Below are 15,927 nucleotides of genomic sequence, written 5' to 3' on the forward strand. Positions count from 1 at the left end.
CATTCTCATCCTTTTGACAAGATGAAGGGTTATTAAGGAAGGGTGCTTGAGCGGAAGTGATTTTTGAGAGAGGGAGAAGGACGTGATAAAAAGGGAGTTTAAATAGGTCTCAGTGTTGCTTGAGGTAGGCTTGACTAGGTTTCAAGCTGTAACCTCAGCTCTGGAAGATGCTTCACGGGTGTTTGAAATACGCCATTGAGAATCTTTTGGTTCCGCACTTGACTTCTTGTTTCTGGAAAGTGTTTTCTGTGTGAGTGGCATCATCCACCAGACGTGCACGGTGAGTTACTATTAATTAGCAACAGCACCAGGATCCTCCGACAACTACTTTGGGCAAAGATACAAATGCACAATCTGGCACCTAGTGGAAGAGGCTGGTTGGCTTGGAAGCCAGAAGATCCAGTTTTATTTCTGATTCTGGCAAAATATTCATGTATGCCTGTGAAAAATGCCTTAAGCCTGGCAAGTCTTTGTTTTATACCCATGGAAAAATAGAAAATTTTTTTTGTTTAAAAGCAAACTTTTGGGATGGGTGTAATTTCTGACTGTAGAGTGCCTGGCAGAAAGGGGCCCCTGTCTTCTGTTGACTTCAAACTGTGCTTGTGGTTACCCACCACTGGTGCAAGGTGTCGGTGGCTATTTATGCAATTCTTAATATTGAGAATAAAAGATGTGGGAAGTGGAAATTGTGAACAAAGTGATATATGCACACCATTTAGAACCACTCTTACGGGATACCAAGAGGCGTAACTGCTTCTGGACATGTGTTTTCCCTACATTTTAGTAGACTTAATTGAGTTCTCTGGAACAGGTTATAGACTAATTGTATCCTGTAGTTATTTTCAGTGTAGTTCTCTAAATCTGATCTCTGTTACATACCATAAACGCAGGCATTGGTATGGGAATGCAGTGAGACGATGCCTAAATGTTTGTTTTCCCTTGCACAATTTTTTGCTTCTAAGAAATTGTATATCTTGTTTTCCGTAAGTGGGTGGGCTGTAGCAATGTCTGTCTTTTGGCAGAGCAAAATAAATGTTAACTTGGGTTAAATGCAGTAATTTTACTATGAAAAGATAATGGCAAAAACAGTATATGCAGCATAAATGGTGGTACCATTCTTGGAAGTGGTGTGGTGGCTATGATGGTGGGGTGGTTTTCCTAAAATTCACTAATTGCATGCCCACTCCCACTGGTCCTCTTAAAAAAAAATCACTTATGCTTTAGGTTCCATGTCATCATAATCTTATAGTTTCAGCTCATTTCCTATCCTAGCCACCCCTTCCCACTTTAAAAAAAAAAAAAGCAAAACCAACAACAACATTTTAGACATCTCCTGTTGATACTAACTTCCAAATGGAAATCAGTTGCAGCTGGTTCTTCGCACTTTAACCCTTTGTCTGCTGGCCTTCCAGGAAATAATTGATGACTGACTGGCCCATTAACCTTTTTTTAGAAAAAAAGTTTGACAGCCTGGACTTGTGTAATGAGGAGGGATTCCTGGTGAAATCAGGTTGATGGCTGAGTTGCTTGCCCCTGAGGATGCAAAATTAGCCCCGCGGGACCTCGTCTGCATAGAAACTGGACACAATTAGTGTAATATCCGGTGTTATTAATGTAGTTTGGAGTAATTGGGCAGGTTGATTTCGACAGGTTGATGGTGCTAAAATACTATTATAGTGGACCTTTCTATGAATAACTGTTAAACATGGAAAACTGTTTAATGAAATTTTGTGATTGGGCTCACAGGGATTTAAGTAGCACAACCTATAATTTTTCTGAAGAGTAAAACTGAAGAATTTCATTCTGCTGCCTGGATTTTCATGTGCGTGTATGCGGTATTAAGGACATTCACATTTGCTGCTCATCTGTTGTAGGCATTGCCCTGTGGGTGACGTGGAGCAGGCATTGCTGCTTTGTTTCACAATTGTGCTTACAAAAAAAAAATTCGGTGTATTTAAGCAGAAAATGTATTACTGAACACATCTTCAACTGGCACAGTTGCTTTTCATCTGAGCTTTTTAGGGAGTAAACCTGAAGCTTTAGTGAATATAGGAGAGTGCAAACTTGTATGTTCTTAATGTATCATCAGCAATGACCAAGTTTTCGGCTAACTTACTGATGAACTGAAAATATCCTTCCAGCCAAGCTTTAAAACACACTGCAGCCCTCATAATCCGCGGTGGGGCTGTACAAGGACAGACTCACCGGCGTGTTACGTGGACTTTGCGATCCCAAACCACAAAGGCTGTGCAGGGTCTTTACAGCTTTTGTCACAGTGTCAGCTGGTCACAGCAGAAGAGGTCAGGAGATGAAACACGGGAGCCTCGCCTTTGGGAAAAGGAGACTTGGCGTATAAAAGAGCAACCATGGGAAATGGCTGGAGGTGTTTCCTGAATTGCACTCCAGTTGCCTGAATAGCCGGGTTTGTGTCCTCTGCCATAGGTCTCCCGTAAGCAGGGGAATAACTTTGTGTAGCGTTTCTGGAAAACAAAGCTTGCAGAGGTACCGCTGCAAGGATGGTATTTCAACCTCACTTTTAAATGGTACGCTGGCTGAATTGCAGAATTTATTTGTCATAAGCCCTTCTTGGGCAAACCAGCTTCATGTACATGATCAGGATTATTGGCAAATAGGAGATAGGAGGATTCAATGATGCTGCATCTTGATTGCATATATTTCTTTTAAGGTCTGGAATTGTAGTGCTGGAAAGTCAGCTCGTACTTAAATGCTGGGATGAACTGATACAGGATTAGTGCAGAGAGACTCTCTAAAGATATACCATATATACTTGTTGAGTATTAGTTATATACCACATATACTTGTTGTTATTCATTGAGAAGTCAGCCCTGCCACGTGTGCTGGAGAAGTCTCCTCTCTTGTTGTGCTCTTCTGTGTCCTGGCGTCCCTACAGGGCCTCCTCCCTGCTTGAAAAGCAGATGTGGGGAATTTTTAACTTGATGTGGCAAGATGACTGTTTTCTTTAGTAGGCAGCTCCTTCAGCTTATGCCAAGCCTTTGGCTTATGTAGAAGTGGTATGGTGTATGGTCAGGGGAGAGAGGTGCAGGGAAAATATGATGCAGCCTGGAGCAGAGGTGCGAGTGGAGAAGGGAAGGGCTGAGGGAGAAGGGCATGAGATGCAGAAAATGGAGTGAGGCTGAAAAGGGCCTTTGTGTTACTGCATATTGCAGGATCCCTGCCATAACAATATGTGTGTCTCAGTAACACCCACAGTGAGTAATTTATATAGAAGGATTTTCGGAACATTTAGTGACCGTCATTTGGAAATCCTTCTTTAGTAAGGCTTCAGGAGTACAAAGTTTTATCGCTTAGAAGCCATTGAAAAGCCTAAGAATGATGAATTTCCTAAATTGGACTCTACAGGGGGCTGCTTCAGGTGGGATTCAGTTTTTCATGTTCTCCTCCTTCACCATCGTTCCCTGCTCTTGTCAACATATGCATAACTCTGCGTATGCCTGTACCCTCCCCACTGATCGTATGCTATACCATTTCTACATAAGTAGAAGAACCTATCTGTGTTGTCCTATAGGAGACAGCGCACAGGACTGAGCGTAATTTCCTTTATTGTTGAGTAGTTCCCCTTACATCTTCCTCATAAACTCTTGAAAGCTCTGATAAATGTGGCTTTTTCCATGATTTAGTCATAGCATTTTGGATAACGAGACTGCCTGTTTGTTTTTAACACAGTGTTGCTAAAGTGAAAAGTAGTTATAGTCGTACAGTTGCATCATTTCTCTTATCTTTCTTTTCCCACTTATCCCACGTACTATTTTTTTTAGTAAAACTGCCACTTCATGCAGCTCATGCACCTGGAAATAACCTTCACCTCTGTTTATTCTCACCTCAAGTGCAAAGTAACCTTCTGCTATTTTTTGAGGCATCATTAAAGCAGTGTAAGCACTGGCCTTGCTAGCATCGAGTTTATGAAAGAAAACCAGTTGTCCCACAGGTTGAGAAAATGACTGCCAGTGAGCAGCAGTACTGGCTTTAAAGCTAGTGCTAGATTTGTCACTTATCTTTGCATGCTTATGGCTGACAAGGTAATGCAGGAGTTTCATGGCTCTGAATATATAATAAGTCATTAGCAGACAAGCGAATGTAAATGTTCTTTCTAAAGCCCATTATGGCTGATGTTCACCAGAACTTTGTGCTCTATTATTCTGTTCCTTTCATGCTTCATGCCTGCCCTTCCCAATTCCACTCGCTCTGTTTCAGCTTCCTTGATTTTTTTTTTTTTAATTTGACTTTGGTGTCCCATGTGTGGTTAGAGTATGTGTCCATTTAGTTCAGTTCTGCTGGTATTTTCATATGCTGCGGTCCTCTGGCCTGAATATATGTCCTTATACTCGAGTAGCCCTAAGGATATTTCATTGACCCTTTCTGCTAGCTTCTCAGATCATTTTCTCATCTCCTGTGTGAAACGTGAATGTTGAACAGGTTGAACTGATTTTAATCCTGTATTATAACCCAGTGTATTTATGCTGTAGACAAGAAAATGTACATATCCACTTTTAATATATCTGTGCATGTAAAAAACTGTTTGAAGGAAGAGAGTAAATTGTCAAATTTTCTGTATTGTCAGCTTTTTATAGTCCATTCATCTTTTAAGTTATTTTGTGACACATTTTGATTTTTACATTATGTAGCTCTTAGCACCTCAGGTTTAATTCTAAGTAATGCTTGTTAGCCCCTTTGTGTTCGAGAAAGGTATAGACTCGATACTGAACTCTCAAACGCACACAGGAACCAAAACAGTACTTTATCTGCATAACATTTGGAGAGAAAAAGCAGTGGATCCGCAAGTCATTTTCTGATGTGTTGTGCAACTGCAGGGTAGTTGGATATATCTAGCCTCAAACCTCAAATGTCCAGACCTGCGTTTGCTCGTTACATTGCAGAAATGCTCATCAAACAGGATTGTTTGAGCCTAGCTATTGATAGCCTTAAACTTATAACTTTTCTTCCTATTGGCATGTTTTTTTCAGAACAAGAAGAAAACTTTGAGTTTATCATTGTCTCTCTCACTGGCCAGACCTGGCACTTTGAAGCTACCACCTATGAAGAAAGAGATGCGTGGGTACAAGCTATAGAGAGTCAGATCTTGGCCAGTTTACAGTCATGTGAGAGCAGCAAGAACAAGGTATGGTACACAGAGTGATACTGAAAATGAGTAACGGGTGGATGATCATTAAGATGAAAGCAAAATCAAGAACTCTGAATTTTAAACCTGTACTAGAGACATGCATGTATTATGCACACGACAGAGCAGTGTTAGAGCTGCATGCATATCTCAGCTATTTCAAGACAGCTGGTGCTGTAGCCTGTTTTACAGTTTTTTTACAGCAATTGAATTAATGGAGCTCCTGGATTATCTGTTTTGCCTTCGGTATTGCTCTTGAAATTTTGACTGAAACTTGGGGCTAGGTCATGGACTCTCCCTACTGAGAAGTTGTATAGTGTAGTCACTGCTGCAGATTCAGGTTTGTTTCAGGTTAAAGGTCTGCAGAAGGCCCTTGAGGAGAAGCCTGCCTTGGAGAAGAGTGGAGGCAGACCCAAAACCCAGTGTATTTACTAGTCAAATCTACTAAGCTTCTGCACGGCAAAATTTAACTAAACATTCTGGTTGGCCTAACCATAAATGTGCAGTAGCATTCAGTCATAGGACTCTGCCATGATGAAGTAATACAAATCACAGAAATCAAAATTAAGCTATTGCTTTTGTGTCTGTTGCTTTACAAAGCATAGGCACAATTTTTCTTTTCTTTAATTACACTGAATTAATTTTTTTATGGTTTTCTGCCTTAACTAATATAACAGAAAGCAAATCCAGAAACAGTTCATCAAAGCTTTTTGGGGGAAGATGAACATTGTCTAAGAGGTACAGGCCTTCTACCTTGCAATGCTTTCCTATGATGACACAAGTAATTTGGTCTCCTTTCCTGTCTAAATAAATAAATAAATAAATGTTTAAAATCTGAGACTTCTTCAGCCATTGCTCGTTTTTGGAAGGGCAAGAGAACTTCTGCTTCTTGAGTCTGTGTTTGCAAACACTTCACAACTAGAGAGCAAGGTGTTGAGTGGTAGTGGAGGGAGAGAAGTGAGGAGTAATTATTCAAACCTATAGATCCTTTGACATTATCCACCTAACAGACGTCTTTAATGATTTCATATTGCAAGGAGGAGACTCATATTTTAAAATGAATGCCTTCTCTCATTGCCCTGATCTACCAGAGTAGATCAGACACCAGTAATTATCATCATCATAATATAATTTACTTTCCATTTTGTTTAAAAAATTTATTTATTTCCAATATGTATTTCTGAGATGGAGAAAAATGACTGCTTGTATGGTTTTTTTGCCTGTCATGGATTTATGCATTCAACTATGTATGTTAAGGGAACACAATAGAGGAAATTTGTACACTAACACCTATATAAAAATACTAATATAAAAGAGGATAAAGAGTGGCTGGTAGTATTTACTATGCAGTACCCACAGAGAAGATCAGCCTTTGTGTATATTAAATATTCGTTTGAAAGGGCGAATCTGTTGATAAGATTACGCGTGTACAGGGAGCTTTTTATTCAACCCGCTACAATGCTCAGAGAGGTTTTTTTTCTCTAAAGTATTACTGAGGTCTCAAAACTTGTCAGAAGAACTAGCTGGAATAGCAAAGTGTAGTTAGTTGGACAGGTTTAGTAGGTGTTCTCTTGATAGATCAGGAGGACATATCTCCACATGGCCATACTTAAGACCTGGTCCTCATCCCCGCTTAAATCAATTCATTGCAGAGAGTCCATTATTTGGTACAGCTAACAGTTTTCTTCTTGGAAAGCCTGCAAGACGGTTTAGTTGGGTAGAGCCGAACTATTTGTACATAGTGACAGTCTCTCCAGGTCCAAGTAGAGGTCATTGGCAGGTCATCATGGAGAGAATTTAAATGGGAGCCATCTGATTAAATCTGACCTTTTGATGATAAAAAGGTTTCAGTTGCTTTTGCAAACCATCCCTTAGTCTTCATTAGCAAAAGCATAAACATCAATAAAAGAAATTGATTTTATAAAATAATATTCTTATCTAATTTATCTCAAGAAGCAAACCTATTCTGTGACCATTTTACTTGTGAATAGCAGGGTTCATTTTGAAGCTTGTTTTTCCTCTGTGCAGTCTCCCCACTTGTTAGAATCCAGACTGGAGACCCCAAAACTCTGGGAGCTCCTGGGCAGGGTGGATAGAGCCCTGGGAGAAATCCTGAGCTGTGAGAAATATGGGAAGAAAGAGGAGTCCCTGCTTGGCAGGTGTGGACTTGCAGTACTTGGGAGATGCCAAAGGATCACCATTTCTTGAGAGGCAAACCAAGGACTTGGTTCCTTGATCACATTCATTCAACCTTGGCCTAAGCTTTGGGTTTTGCCGTTCATTCAGCTGACAGTTGTGTCATCTAAGTCTTTTTATTGGGTTTTTATTTGTTGCTTATGCATTTCTTTAAATCTACGCAGTCCCGCCTGACGAGTCAGAACGAGGCCATGGCCCTTCAGTCCATAAGGAATATCAGAGGCAACTCCCACTGCGTGGACTGTGAAGCACAGAGTAAGTATGGCCGCTTGGCTTCAGAAAATTGACCTCTTCTCCTTCTTGGCCAAGGCTTCTTCTTGACAGAGACATAGGTGAATGCCCACCATGGGCTTTGTCTTTTTCGGTATTACGTTCCATATGTTGTTTGAACGTTGTTTCTTCATTATAGAGTTTGCTTAATCAGACTTATTTTATGTTAATTTGTACTTAATATGTGCAGTGTCGGATGCATCCTAATTTTTTCCCCTTGTTGTTTCACATGCCACTTTAAATGTCAGCTTTTCTTTACTTTCCTTTGAAGAAAAGGAAAAAGAAGTTTGCTGTTTGACATCAGTTACTTCCATTTTCCTCCTATTGGAAAGGACAGAGGACATGTGTGCCATGGTAATATTTTCAAAGACGTAGAGCTTGTTTGGTGCTTTTTTTGGTTTGTTTTTTTTAGGGTTACTTGTCAGAAGAAACCAAAGTCATTGCTCATTATATCTGGATACTAGAAAACCGATTTGGGATTTTTTTTTTTTCTCCCCTTTGTGTTTCTTTCCTTTTTTTTATTTTTTTAAAACATATACTTAGTGTTCAGAAAAGTGTTCTCGAGAATACTTTGAGCTGCGGTTCACCTCACTAACCCCAGCTGAGGTCATTATTCTGGTGCTCTTTAGTTCCAGGGGTTTGCAACAAAGCCATGAAAAGGAAGTACTCTTGCTCTAAAGCAATTAGTTGTAGAAGCAGAAAGATTGAGAACTTGTGCATTTTTATATCTTTGAAATTTGAAAGTCAGAACTTTTCTTGTGATTTTTACATGTGCTTAAAATGGAAAAATATTCATTTATTTTTCTTTGGGTATAATTTTTTTTTAAGACTTGCTGTTCAGGATTTTGACTACTGGTCTAAGCCATTCTAACATCCCAGTTAACTTTAAAATGAACATTCATTTGGAAGTGCAAGTGCTTTTGCATGACTAATTTGCTATCTGTATAGTTAGCAATTTAGCTGATTCGGTCATCCACCAAACAATCCCCTGCCTCATCCTCAGAAGGCTTGAAGGGAAGGTGGTTAGCACGTTAACAGCCATTTAAAATAATAAAGATTTTTCCATGCCATCAAAATGTGCTTCACATACAGACTGGTTTTAATTGCTTCTTTTGAAAACTGTCAGATATTCATATGCCATCCATAGGAGATGGATCAAGAACAATGGCAGCTGCCCTGTCCCCGGCGGTTCAGCACACAGGGGTGTGAGCCCTGGCTGGACCGGGCTTTGAGCACCAGCACTGGGATGCTGTCAAAACAGCTTGTTGGCTTGCTGGAGGGAGATCCCAAAGAGAGATTTCACAGGGACTTTTCACAGACAGAGAGAAAAAATAGCAACATGGATAAATTAAGGTCTTTGCATTCCACTGGCTAGTAATCCAGCAGGTGATAAACAAGGGGAAACATTGGTTTGGCTGGTATTTTAACATATACAGCCCATAAATGACTCTTACTTATTAGTGTTCTTTCATATTGACCTGGTAGTCATTCAGATTTACACCAAAGCTTTGCTATAGTTCAAGTAAAAGGCATATAAGATGCTGTGCTGTATATGAGAAGGATGGGGTCTTCAAGTGACCTAGATGTATATTTAGCTCATTTGAAGTACTCACTGCTGCCTGTGAGCAGACCGCAGTGGGAGTGTTACTGATTTCTGCTCCAGTCTGTCTGTACAGCTGTGGGTGGCATTTTCCCAGACCCTGCTACGTGGTCACCCAGACAGAGTGGGAATGTGCAATCCTTTCACTGCAGACGACTTCCCGCACCCACGCATGTCCTTCTGATGTGTCCATGATCTGTTTCAGCTCCACCCAGAGTCCACACTATCCCCAAGGTGTGCGTTTCTCTCCCCAGTCTTGCACGTACCCCAGTATTTATGCAGCCAAGCTAGATGTTTAATCAGGAAAATGATTGTGCAAGAAAGTAGCACTTCTTTTTTTTTCCTCCCTCCCCTTTCAGCCAGGTTGTTTTTCATCCAGATTGCTTCATGGGTCAAGCTGGCCATAGGTGCACGGTGCCAGCAGAAGGGATGTGCCAAGAACATGTTGCTGAGAGGGGGCAGGGTGGGACTGCCCTTTTTGGCAACTCTCAGCGCTTGGTTGTGTAGCTTTTGGGGGGATTGGGGGGGTGATTTTGGGATCTCAGCTAGAACCTCTCTTAATTGTTTAGAGAAGATTTAAACCCTCTGACTCTTCTTGCCATTTGGTCTTCCTAATTTTAAGGCCACCATCTTTCCTCTTGAAAAATCTGAGATATTTCCAAAGTGATGTATCTTAAAATGTAAACATGCACATGAGGTGAACCTCAGGCTGCTCTTTTTCTGCCAGGCTTTGCTTTATTTCCTTCTCTCCCTTTCTGCCTTGCCTGGGCAAGTCCTTACCCCCAGAACATTTAGCATCACAAACACCAGCGCTCTTGTGGAAAGCTTACGTAGTTTGCATCTTCACAAAGCCAGATGTTTGGGAGCAAAGGAATATGAGATGTTGCTGTCTCTCAGCTCTATTCAAGAGCCATCAATCTTCCACTTCAGAAGTCTCATTCTTCCTCTTTCTAGAGCTCTTTGCCTTTTTAGCACTTCATCACAGCACTTTGTTTCCCCAGGGAATTTCTGCCTTGTTGTATGTTAATCAGCAGCAGTAGTACCAGCAGCATCTGTGTGCCACCAGCCTTCTGGCCCTTTGGCAGTCTCAGATTAAAGTTTTTAAGTCCTTTTTTTAACGTTCCCATCCCAGAGCAATAGATGAGGCAAAGTGCTCTTTAGGTGCTTTTTTCCCAAGAAGATCTCATTTTATGTTTCAGAAGAAAACTGATGTTGCCTTTTCCCAGAGTATTGGAGTCCCGGTGCTGACTTCTGTCTGGAGAAGGCACTGAAGATGGTCAAATTGCTTAGGCAAACCCAGCTAAATTCCTGCCCCCGAAGGATTTTAGCTCTTCCAGTCTTACTGCTTAAAGAGCAGATGAGAGGATAAATATGAGTCACTCTTTCAAGATATCTGGAGAGCGTGGAATATCAGGTCTTTTCCGTTGTAGAAGAAAACAGGGAGGGCTTAAAGAAGGAGAGTCTCATCATGAGTTTTCCAGTCCAGGCGTCTAATAACTTACTATGGTGTATTTTGTATTTGAGAGTCAAACACTGAAGTAGTAATTTGGGTGGCCCTGGGAAGCCTATCAGACCCATCACAAGATTCAATTTTATATTCAGAATTAAGAAAAAAAAACTTTTAAAGAAAGAAAAGATGTAAGCTTTTCTCTCTTTTGCTGCAACTCTTTGCAAGATGCCTTTGCCCCCTGCTTCTCCTTTCCCTGGCTCTTCTGCTCCTCCCTGCTCCTCTTCTCTCAGCCTAGCACTATGTTGCACATGCTGAACTCATCAGGATTTAGCATCGCAAAGCCTTTCATCAGCAACCTCACGTCCAGAGGGATGAAGGAGATGGTGGGGAGTTGTTATTCTCCTAAAAGAGCTGTTCCAAGAGCTTTCACCTTCAAATGATCAATCTGATTGAGGTGCAAGTCAAAGTGTTTTAGAGAAGGAGATAACGAAACACCTTTAAGAATATGGGTAGCTTGAAAATTTTAATCTGGGAATATTCAGTGATGTTTAAAAAGTCATATTTTATTTGACAAATTGTGAGTAAAACGAAGTGAGGAAACTAACTTCATAGCACCTATAGCTGCATTGAATGGGCTTTTTCCTTCTTTTACCGTCAAATTTGGATGTATGCATACTGGAGAAAAGCCTGCCACATGCTTGTAAGTATTCTGAGCATCCTCCAATTCAGGATTACTCTTAGCATCAGCAGGAAAACTGAGCTGATTTTTGATCATCTAAAAAAAAAGGAAAAAAACAGCTTGAATAGTTATGGCTTAGTAACCACGTGAGGTTCTTTTCAGTATAAATCAGTGGTAACAAATTTCAAGCATGAGATTTAAAAAGTGCTCAACTACATATGGGATGAGGAAGATGCAGATAGGAGCAGTGAATTGAAAACAGGGACATCCCTGAGCATGTATTTTACAACAGCTTGACTCTCTTATTGGTGGGTAGTGACTTCTGTCATCTAGCATACCCCTTTTTGAGAACAATTTTTCATGTGCATACACTGAAACAGATGTCATAAGTGACATCATGTCATTTTTTTCCCAGAATCCATCGAACAAAGCCACTTGTCCAAGCTCCTCATTAGAGCCCTGTCTTGCTCTGCGTCATCCAGTTGTAACCAAGATCAACAAGTCTGTTTTTTCACTGGATGAGTTCAACACTTGCCTTTCCTAGTTTGCCACCTTCAAACTCAGCTGTGTAGTCAGATTATTTAAATTTAAAATACTATCTTGACAAAATTTCAAGTAACTTCTTGGTTATCGCTTTGGTGGACTACTTCAGTCGTACCAGCACTGTCAATTAGACGTAGGTGAATATTTTAAAAATTTATTTGGTAAAAGATACACTAGATGTGCTTCAAGTACACAGAGGTACTGGGGAGGGAGGTCAGGTCCTTAACATCAGTTCTGTTAGAATAATTGGAATAATATTAATCAGTATTTTTTCTCTTGCTTCATTCTGAGTTTGTGCTGCTTTGAGCTCATTGCACTTTTTATTTTTGTGAAGATAACCCGGCCTTTGCAAGTCAGAGACAGAGATTTCATTCCGAGACACAGTTTGCAAATTTTAAATTATTATCTGCTCTGTTCAAGCTTTTACCGACAAATTAGTATTTGGGGATTTTTAGTGTGTTTCAAATATACTACTGATTCCCCCACTGGCAAGACACTGAAAGTAACTGGTGGAGGTGACTTGAAGAAATATGCAGGAAAGGAGTTTGTCATGGTTGTCTTACCAAGGACTTGGAAAGCATGGAAGGAGTTTTGTCTCACCTTATTTTTTGGAGATCTGAAATGCTGTGTATTCCTAGTATAAGACTTGGTATGGATAGGCACTTTTTAAACAAAAGATCTGTTTTTCTGCACAAGTGAAATAAGATGGGCGATTTTTCTTATTGGGGATATTTTTAGATTTCTAAGGACTGACTGAAAAATGTCAATCAATGCCTTCAGTGAAATGTGGGACTTTGCAATTAAAATTATCTTCTTTCCTTTCGTATTTTCTGTCCAAATGTGACATGGCAAAGAACTAGGAAACGTTTTGTTTCCACATATTTTAGCTGCCAAAAATAACTTTTCGATTTTGGGTTACATAAAGTAGAAATTAGTCTTTGGATGAAATTTCCCTGAATGGAAGGGGACACTGGAAACTCATTTTCTATCAGCTCTAAATTTTATTGAGATTTGAATAAAAATTGCCTGCCCTCTCAATTAATCACGATTTTCCTGCTTGGCATTCGTGATAGCCTACTAGTTCTTTGGGAGGCCCAGGGTAAGGCAAGAAGAAAAGATCTGACAGCGGCGGGGGGGAGGGGAGCCACCAAAAATTCCTCCCATACGTCTTTCATTGCATTTGTTAAAATTAATGTTTGTTGGAGAGAGGGAGAGTCATACAAATCTAGATTTCAGTAACACAGGACAGTGACAAAAAAGTGAACCATCTTGGGAAATGACTTTGAATTTCCCGGCTTTTGTCAGGTTTGTCACAGCTTTATCGTTTGTGGGGTTATTTTGTGTGTGTGTGTGTCAGTGAAATCCTTCTGGCTCGTACACTGAAACTGGAACTGTTCAAAGTATCACATTTTCATCTTAGTACTTATCTCCCTGATCTTAGAGATGAAAACATACCCCATAGTGTGTTAGATGTAAAAGCCATATGTAGGTGATGATACAGATGGTTATTAAGGGAGTTGATATAGTTAGCAACAGAGACATTGTATCTAGTCACTCTTTTTTTTTCTCCTTTTTCCCTTGTAATTGGCTACGAGTGGCTCTAGATTTCCAAGGAGGGGCTTTCTCCACTACTTCATCATGAGCTGCCTGCCACTGCATTTGTATTTTTTTTGTTTCTTCTTTTCTCTCTAATTCGAATTTTTCTTTTGACTGAAGGTGGAATGATACATCTTTTGAGACGCCCCTCCACAATTTTTTTTTACTCCTTGAGGGTTTCTCAGAAGGGTTAGTGTCTCCACAGGGCAAAACTGATCCTTCTGGAAGACCTTCCAACTGTGCTTTTGGACAGGACACCTGCATTTTTTTCCCCTAGAGCCAAAATCTTTATCCACAAACATTAACATTTAACAGAAAGTTTTGTTAGGTGTTTTGTTGTACTAATTTTCATTGTACTAATTGCTTGTGTCCCTTTTCCCATAGACCCCGACTGGGCCAGCTTGAATCTGGGAGCCCTCATATGTATTGAATGCTCAGGTATACACCGAAACCTTGGCACGCACCTCTCCCGGGTCCGCTCTCTCGACCTGGATGACTGGCCTATAGAGCTCATCAAGGTGATGTCTTCTATCGGGAATGAGCTGGCAAACAGTGTGTGGGAGGAGAGCAGCCAAGGCCATATGAAACCTTCGTCAGACTCCACAAGGTAGGCTTTCCTACTCCATCTCACCATGGCACGCAGCGGGCAGGTAGTATGTGATACTGCACGTGGCCAAGGCTGTAAGCTATGAGCACCTAAATCCGCATTTTGGCATTGCAGTCAGAGGTGGTAGGGCGTTACGTTTTACAACATGGACTTTTAAAATTCTCCCCTGGAGTAAGCCTTGTAAAAATCATTACATATATATATCTTCACTGCATGCCCAGGGAGAACGTGTGTCAAGGAGGGCTGGGGGGGGGGGGGGGGGGGGTGTGTCAAAAGTTGAGTGACCCCGTTACTTTTTCATTCTTGTGAAGGTTTCCTCAGCAGCTCTACAATTTTTTTGTTCAGTTGACTGACTGACAAAACAGCGGGAGATTGAAACCCTCCCGCCTGGTTGTTCCTCAATCTAAATTATACTGTAATGCGTTTCTTTGTTTCGGTCAGCCACAAAGTTCCTGGCTCTTGGACTATCAGTTTGTGATTAATGATCTGCCTTCAGTAGTTCAAGCTCACCCAGGAATTTGTACCTGGCCGTCAGGTCTTTGGGTTCTCATCACAGATGTTGAAAGCCCTGCTCACTGTGGACTTGCTTATTTTTTTTATGTTATATATGTGAAGGTGTAAGTTGATGGGGGAGTGCGAGTTTCCTATGAGAACAGTATTTTACCTACCAGTCATAGCTCAGTACAGTGAAAGTCTTCTTTCTGCAATGTGTTATCCTACTAAAAGCTAAAGATTTTTTTATGCTTAATTTATCTGATTGGTGTCAAAGGAGGAAGCTGTGAAAATACAAAATGTAAGTGCTAATAGTTATAACTAAGGTTTTGGCTTGGGGGAAGCAGAGTGGCCTCTGGCAGACTGCATTTCAGCAGGGGGGTTCAGGCAGGAGAAAGACGACCTGGACTACCTTGCACAGCTGGGCCAATCTTTGAAATTGTCTTCAGAAGTGTGTTATAATTGTCTTATGGTAAGCTGCAGGGGGTCAGCCTGCATCCGAGCACTGGTTGGTCCCCAGGTAGCAAATGGCATGATGGAGGTTTAGCTCTCAGTGTTTGCCTCCTGCATATGAGAGAAATCAGAGGGAATTATATTCTGATTTTGTTTATGTATATTTCTGGATCCTGCTTTTTCCAGTACTGGATCAAGTAAAATTATAACCTGGGAGCATATACCTGGGCCACCTCCTACGGTGCAGGAGTAGGTTTGTACTGTTGTCTGTAATAAAGTCAACTGTTTCTTATTGCATTATTTCGTTAGCACTGAAAAATGAATTTGTGGTGCCACCTTTGGTTCATCTTCGAGAATGAAGCCAGTACATTAATCAGGCTACTTAGATGAATGACTATGCATATAAAAATGTTCAGAGACACCTACAGAGAGATTTTGTTCATACATAAACTGTGTGTCTGCTGTATACATGTATATTATTAGGCAGCTAATATAATGATTTCATCAGGTAGATTGAAATCAACTTATTGCTGCCTTTCAGTCATTAGAATTACTTTAATCCAAAGATCTTATATTGCTGCAACTAACAAATATATGTTGCTCCTTACTGCTGAGGTGAGCCGGAGAGGAGATATCTCAGTTCTGAATACTTTTAAAAGGAAAAGGCATACACTCGATTGGATTTTTATTTTTCTAAAAAAAATATTATTTTAGTATACATATAATAAAGATATTATCATGAAAAATCTGAAATACACGACTGCGGTGAAAAGAGCGCCATCCATTTGAATTAAATTATTCAGGTTTTTATGTTTGGAAGTGAGTTTTACTTATAGAAAATCAACTTTGTTCTCTTTGTATTTCATGCTCAGAGCTTATTTTA

At 40.4% G+C, this 15,927-nt stretch overlaps 1 protein-coding gene across 8 annotated transcripts in view; it reads left to right on the forward strand.

Moving 5' to 3' along the window:
* Nucleotides 1-15,927, forward strand: part of AGAP1 (ArfGAP with GTPase domain, ankyrin repeat and PH domain 1) — a 392,763-nt gene that overhangs the window by 341,393 nt on the left and 35,443 nt on the right. For all 8 annotated transcript variants that reach the window (XM_076342039.1, XM_076342040.1, XM_076342041.1 and 5 more), the window contains 3 exons: nt 5,004-5,158; nt 7,519-7,609; nt 13,877-14,099. In XM_076342039.1, coding sequence (XP_076198154.1) covers nt 5,004-5,158; nt 7,519-7,609; nt 13,877-14,099 — 469 coding nt within the window. The remainder of the gene's footprint in view (nt 1-5,003; nt 5,159-7,518; nt 7,610-13,876; nt 14,100-15,927) is intronic.

Source organism: Aptenodytes patagonicus, chromosome 6 (assembly GCF_965638725.1).
Source record: "Aptenodytes patagonicus chromosome 6, bAptPat1.pri.cur, whole genome shotgun sequence".
NCBI lineage: Eukaryota > Metazoa > Chordata > Aves > Sphenisciformes > Spheniscidae > Aptenodytes > Aptenodytes patagonicus.